The sequence below is a fragment of the Pyxicephalus adspersus genome, chromosome 8 (genome assembly GCF_032062135.1).
Source record: "Pyxicephalus adspersus chromosome 8, UCB_Pads_2.0, whole genome shotgun sequence".
Lineage (NCBI taxonomy): Eukaryota > Metazoa > Chordata > Amphibia > Anura > Pyxicephalidae > Pyxicephalus > Pyxicephalus adspersus.
Window position 1 is genome coordinate 1195790 of NC_092865.1, and position 6368 is coordinate 1202157.

Sequence of the window (6368 nt, forward strand, 5' to 3'; positions counted from 1 at the left end):
CTCAGTGATGTCACCAGTCTCCAGTGATTGGATAGGCTGCATTGTCAGTGATGTCACTGGTCTCCAGTGATTGCATAGGCTGCATTGTCAGTGATGTCACTGGTCTCCAGTGATTGGATTGGCTGCACTTTTCTTGGGGATGTGGGGTGCTCAGCAGTCCCTGATTTGTAATATTTGTAGTTTTGTTCTTGGTAAGCTGAGTGAATGTTTTTCTCTCTCACCACATGGGGAGGAAAGTGTTAATGAGAAATATCTTTCACAACTCTCGTTGTGGTTTCAGTTCTGTGAAATGTATAATGGGTGTTGAAGGAGATTTGCATGGTGGGTGGAAATGTTATGAGGATGACACACTTTTATGTCGCTCGCTTTGATCTACCTGTGAGAAATGAGGAGCTCAGCAGCCCTGCACAGATAAAAGGGGGCTGAAGGGGTTAATCAGCTTCCTGCCATGAGTCTGATAATTACCCCCTCCTAGGGCAGGATGGGGGTCACCCTCCTCCTGGGGTGTCCTGTGCTGGGCATTGCTTGGTGATTGATTTCACACTTATTGGTTGAGTCAAAGTCACTGTCTCAGGGATGACTTTTTAATGATAAAAGGTGAAATATGAGACTGTCAGTGTATTGTGATCAGTGTAATCATGAAGTTGCAAAACCAACAATAATATTCAGGGCCGTGGAAAGTTTTATTGCGGCAGGAGAAACTTCTCTGCCTCCGCCCCACCCTGACATTTTCTGCACACCTGGGTGCAAGCAGTGAATGACTTGTGAACATTTTGGTGCAGCCGCAGGGTGGGGGCGTCCAGATAAACATCTAAAAGTGAGTGCGGCCATATTTGTGACGCAGGGCGCCATGTCTGTGGTCAATGCAGCTGAATACAACACAGCGAGCTCCAAAAATAGGCCCCTGCTGAGAAACGTGACCCTGCTGAGAGGAGTGGTGTCACCCCCAGGACATTGTATAGGAGGAGTGGTGTCACCCCCAGGACATTGTATCTCATACCCTGGGTATGTACCTGACCTCTTGTTGTGTTTCAGTGACGTCTCGTTTGTGGTGGGGAAGGAGCGGCAGGTTATCCATGCTCATCGCTGCATCCTGGCGTGCCGATGTCCGGTCTTCCAGAGGATGTTCAGTCACCAGCTGCAGGCCGAGCGATCCCCGCAGGAGTTACAGGTCCCCTTTGTCCTGGCGGACACAACACCTTCAGTTTTCCTGGCAGTCATAGAATTCATCTACACCAACAGCGTGACACTTACCTGCGACATTGTGAGTACCGCATTATAAAATGATGACACCATGTGGCCCAAATTATAGGACCCCCCACCCCAAATCATGGGTCCCCAGTGAAAGGTCCCGATAATCCTCCATCATACAAAGACATAGCAGACAATTGTGCTCCACCAGCTTGTCACTGTTTATTGAAGACTCTTTTCTGTTCCCCCATGACTGTGCCCTAAAGCCTCCCCTTCATTCAATCTGCCCTCCAGCCCTTCTACATTAGAAACTGCAGCAAGTCAGTTAGACCCCGCCTTTTTTCCTGGCTGAAGGACATCAGCTCAAATTAGCTCCTCCCTCCCCAGCCTGACAGTCTCTGGCCCCACCCCCTTTTATTCAGTAAATTCAGTTCTTCATTCATGGAGGCTCAGCAATAAATGGGGCGTTACCTCTGTATGCAAATACATTCTCCCTAGCACCGCCCACTTCTCCCCTCCAGCAATCTGGAAAATGTCAGTGTTGGTTGGACGTGTTATTACCCGGCATTGCCATAAATGGCCTGAAATTCATATTGCACATTACATGGACAGGATCAGAGCCATGGGGGGACATGCGGGGGTGTCATGATGGCTCTCAGCCAGTGCGCTCCATAGCAGGGAAATTCTTCTTGGCCCAAAGCCCGAATCAGGCGTCTGTCCTGGGATGCACTAAGAATCTGCAGATCACTGATTGGCTGTTTTTGTTGGACCCTCACATTAAACATCCGGGGGTCAGGGTAGGGTGAAGGGTTCATCCCCCGGTTGGGGACACCACGTCAGTATTGTGTCACCTCACACACAGAGCTGTGGGGTCACCGGAAGAGGAAGACGGCGCATTACATCAATGCAGTGTGTGACATTACACAATCATCTTTCACCAGAATGAATGTGACCCCAAATAAGTGAAAAAAGAGGATGGGGACGGGGGAAAGAGGAAATGGGGGCGGTCAGGCTAATCGCAGTGTTGCCAAATCTGCTGCAACAATCGTCTTCCACCAATCGCATGTATTGCCAAATCCAGAGCAAGAGAAGGAAATCTACAGATCAATGTTGAACTAAAGAGAAACTCCGACCTTACATGAACCAGCTATCTGTGCAGTACGGAACAATCCCAGTGCCCGGCTCCTCCAATGCTGCCATTTTGTGCATTGGCAACGACCTGACCTGTTAGTTTAGGCTGAGATTTTGGTGGGTGCACATGCGCGTTGTGGGGTAGTTGGGTGCCCATGTGCAGTAAGTGATGCCCACAATGTTTCCCCATCCATAATGCCACCACTCTGTGCTCTGGCCAGTGAATAACTTTGGGCACTAGACACTGCTCAGACGCCATCATGCACCACGCATGCAATATCCTAAGGACTTCTGGCATGTAGAAGGTTGATGGGGGCATCGCAGCTTTCGTCTGTCCCAGAGGAGGAATTAGAATGGAGAGGCTTTGTATAAAGATAACGAGCACCAAACTGGGATTTTGTCACCGGAGGGGTAAATGTTGGGATCCTGGGTGTAACAAGCACCAGGATGACCCCTACAGTCATTTGAGGGTACTGCAGGCAAGTGTCACTAAGCCTTCTCCCGCCCCTCCATTGTTGTGATTGGACAGCTCAGGAGGCATGGAGTGGTGAAATAGGTGACAGGTTCCCTTTAAGCATCACATCAAGAAAGGTAACAATGTATCAGATTTGTATCCATGGAGACACATAGGGGGTGGAGCCACAGAGGGGGCGGAGTGTCAGAATTCCTGCACCTGCAGGAGACCCAATATGAAGAAAATGACATTTATTTATTGTTCTGATAATTCCCCGGACATTCTGTGGTCTCATTAGCTGTAATATTTATATCTGACCGAGTTCCCCTTTACATGAAAACAGGAATTCATGTTCATGATCTGATGGGTGACAGATTGGGATTGTGTGGAGCCTTAGAAGCTGCATACACAAAGCTTCCCGCCCGCTTTTTTTATTTTTTTCTGGGTATGGGGGAGGGGGAATGATAACTGAAGCTGGTGACACCTAGGAGGAATATTCTGAATGTTACACCTGTTGTATGTATTGGACGTGGCATTAACTCCTTGTTGTCCTGCAGGCTCTAGAAGTTCTGACGTCAGCGGTGGAGTACGGCCTGGACGAGCTGAGGAAGGTAAAGCTCATCTTTGTCCACCAATAATCCCTAGAAAAGTCCAGGAAATCCTGCTTAGATTCAGTGCTGTACTGCGAACTGTCATGGTAAAGCTGAAATCAGGCTGGGAGTGGGAGGAGCCTGTAAATCAATAGGTTGGAGTGGGAGGAGCTTGTAGATCAATAGGTTGGAGTGGGAGAAGCTTGTACATCAAAAGGGTGAAGTGGGCGGAGCATGTAAATCAATAGATGGGAGTGGGAGGAGCTTGTAAATCAATAGGTTGGAGTGGGAGGAGCTTTTAAATCAATAGGTTGGAGTGAGAGGAGCGTGTAAATTAATATATGGGAGGAGCTTGTAAATCAATAGGTTGGAGAGGGAGGAACCTATAAATCAATAGGTTGGTATGGGAGGGGCTTGTAAATCAATATGTTGGAGTGGGAGGAGCTTGTACATCAACATGTTGGAGTGGGAGGGGCTTAGGTGAGATTTCAGGAAGTGGCAGCTGTTAGGAGGCGGGGCAGTGGCACAGAATGGGGAGGTGATGTCTCTCCTCTTAGGAATTTATTGGAAGTGATTGATGCGTTGCTCTCTCAGATGAACAGAAACACACAGGTGAATCTCAATTGTGTGAAAATCAGTCGCAAGAAAAAATGGCATTGACATTTAGGGCAGGGAAAATGCTGGCGGTGCAGTATTACCCTCAGGTACAGGTGTACAGGTGTACAGGTGTGAGTATTGGCTGTGCCCATGTTTTGTATTTCGTGTTTTCCCTGCTCTGCTCCTGCATGAGCTCTACACATGGCACACATTACTATGGGGGGATGGGGGCTCTGTCAGTGCCAGGCGGGCACTCCGCTGTGTTTTTTCCTGGAATCCCTGGAATGCCATTGGCTGGATCTCAGAATTCCTGGGTGTCAGCGCTCATTATGTCCAGCATGCTGGATGCACTGCAGGGGTTGCGTTATCATCCACAGAGACTTCAAAGGACCCCTGGAACTCCTCAGCACATGGTGGGGGTCACTTTAAAGCAGAACCTGGGCTGTTAGGTACCCTGAGCCTCCCCAGGGCAGAACCCCAAATCCTGCAGCACCCCAAATAGATAAAAAGAAAGCTGTGGCCCCCAGGCATCCCAATACTGCACCAATCCACTGCACCGCCATGCAAGGGGAATGGCATTCCTCGGGAGGGCTTTCTGCCGCCCCCCCCCCCTCTGCTTACACAATCTGTCTCATATCAATAGGGGTCACTCAGAGCTCTCCTTTATGGGGAGTTCGCTTGTGGCATGGTCTGTGCATTAAAAATTAGGGGGGACCCCCAAAAGCTAATAATATTACAACAAGCAGAAAAAGTGAAAACTACAACTGCACCCCCTCATTCTCTACTCGCTTTTCCATCCCTTGTTCACTACTCAGCTCTTCATTCATCAGCAACTGCTCACTTCTGTACTGCTGGCATTTCTGACTTGGTAAAAAAAAGCTTGGCCTGACCATATGTTGGTTCCCCTTTAATGCCGATGTCCGTGTGGTGTCGCCCCCTGGTGATGGATCCTTACACACCGACACATGACCACCTTCTGTTCTCATGCATTGGAAGTTTATTTCTAATAAGTTTCATCACAAGAAAGATATGTAAAGTAAAAAAATCTCAGGGTTCCTCCAGGGGGCGCTGGGGGAGCAATGGGCAGTTTGAACCTCTCAGGGCAGTATAAGTGACCCCAATGATCTCTATGGCTATCTGTAAGGATGACATTCTTTCCACCGACTCCCACACTAATATACCGTGATCTGTGGATATAATAATTATAGTCGGGGTTCCTCCACAAGTTCCACCAATTTTAGAGGCTTTTTTTCCCACTGAAATTTTTAGCGGAATTCCCAGAGACTGGAAACTTATTTTAGGGGTCCCCTGAGGGTGAAAAGGATTGGAGGCAGAAAGTCCCAACCTGCCATGTGCGGTCCTGAGCCCCTTTCACCCTAATGGCGGAATGTCAGTGAGTTCAGAGCTGGCAGTGGGATCAATGCCCAGTGACAGTTATTTCAACTGCCGAATCCAAAACTGTCCCACACAGCCGTCCTGGGAGTTTTCTGGTTTCAGTTCCTAAAATTTTCAGACTTCTGTTAAATTTTCTAAAAAACTCCAAACATTTAAAGTCTGAAATCTGAAGCACAAAATATGAAAGTGTCATGGCCGGCGGATGCATTACATTTCTATTGTCGGGGTTTTCACCTGGGCAGAAAATTCATCTCCCTTCATCTTTTTATATATAAAGAATCAAATATTATAATTATAAAGGAATTAATAAATCCGGCCATTTCCACCCACACGGATTCCCTCGGTGACCCCAATGCAGTGTCGGCTCTTTCTGTCATTATTATCACTTTCAATGTTGATTTGTGGGCAGCCCCTCCCCCAGTGGCAGGTGGCACTGAGCCCCAATCTGCATTACAGATTAGTGGGCCCTGGGTCGGGGGTCACCGGAGCCCCTAGCTGCACTGCAGGCTGCTCGGGGCCCATCAGGCGGAGCGGCCCCCGCCATTGTTTCTGTCTTTGTCCCCAGTACAATGCTGCTGTCATTATTATCATTGTAGGCAGTGAGTGGGGCAGCTGAGGTGTAACGTCACCCCACGGCACGAGTCTGGGCATCATGGGGGGGGGCACAAATACCCCTCGGATCTTGGGGGGGGGGGCACAAATACCCCTCGGTCCTGCCTGCAGCTGCTTGCCCTGAGAGGGGTGAAAAATAACCCACCTGCACCGTCTTCTGCTCTGCTCAGATTTGTGTAAAAGTTTTATAACATTTTGTGCCATCAAAACTAATAATGAGGAAAAGCAAAAAGAGCGAAAAAATGGCGGCACTGCGACCAGGGCGGAAAAATCACCCGGAGGACCCCAAGTCCCTCGGGGCACAGAGATCACCCACCAGGCCTTGGATTACTGAAGGGGCATGAAGGGTATCGCTGGGCATTTATGGGGCTCGAATGAGCTGGTTGGGGGCTTCTTGG

General features: G+C 48.9%; 1 protein-coding gene across 1 annotated transcript in view; it reads left to right on the forward strand.

Annotated features, from left to right (window-relative positions):
* Window positions 1-6368, forward strand: part of BTBD19 (BTB domain containing 19) — a gene marked incomplete at its 3' end in the record, with an annotated part of 10825 nt that overhangs the window by 3010 nt on the left and 1447 nt on the right. The window contains 2 exon segments of the mRNA XM_072419286.1: window positions 1036-1264; window positions 3334-3387. Of these exon segments, the coding sequence (XP_072275387.1) occupies window positions 1036-1264; window positions 3334-3387 (283 nt within the window).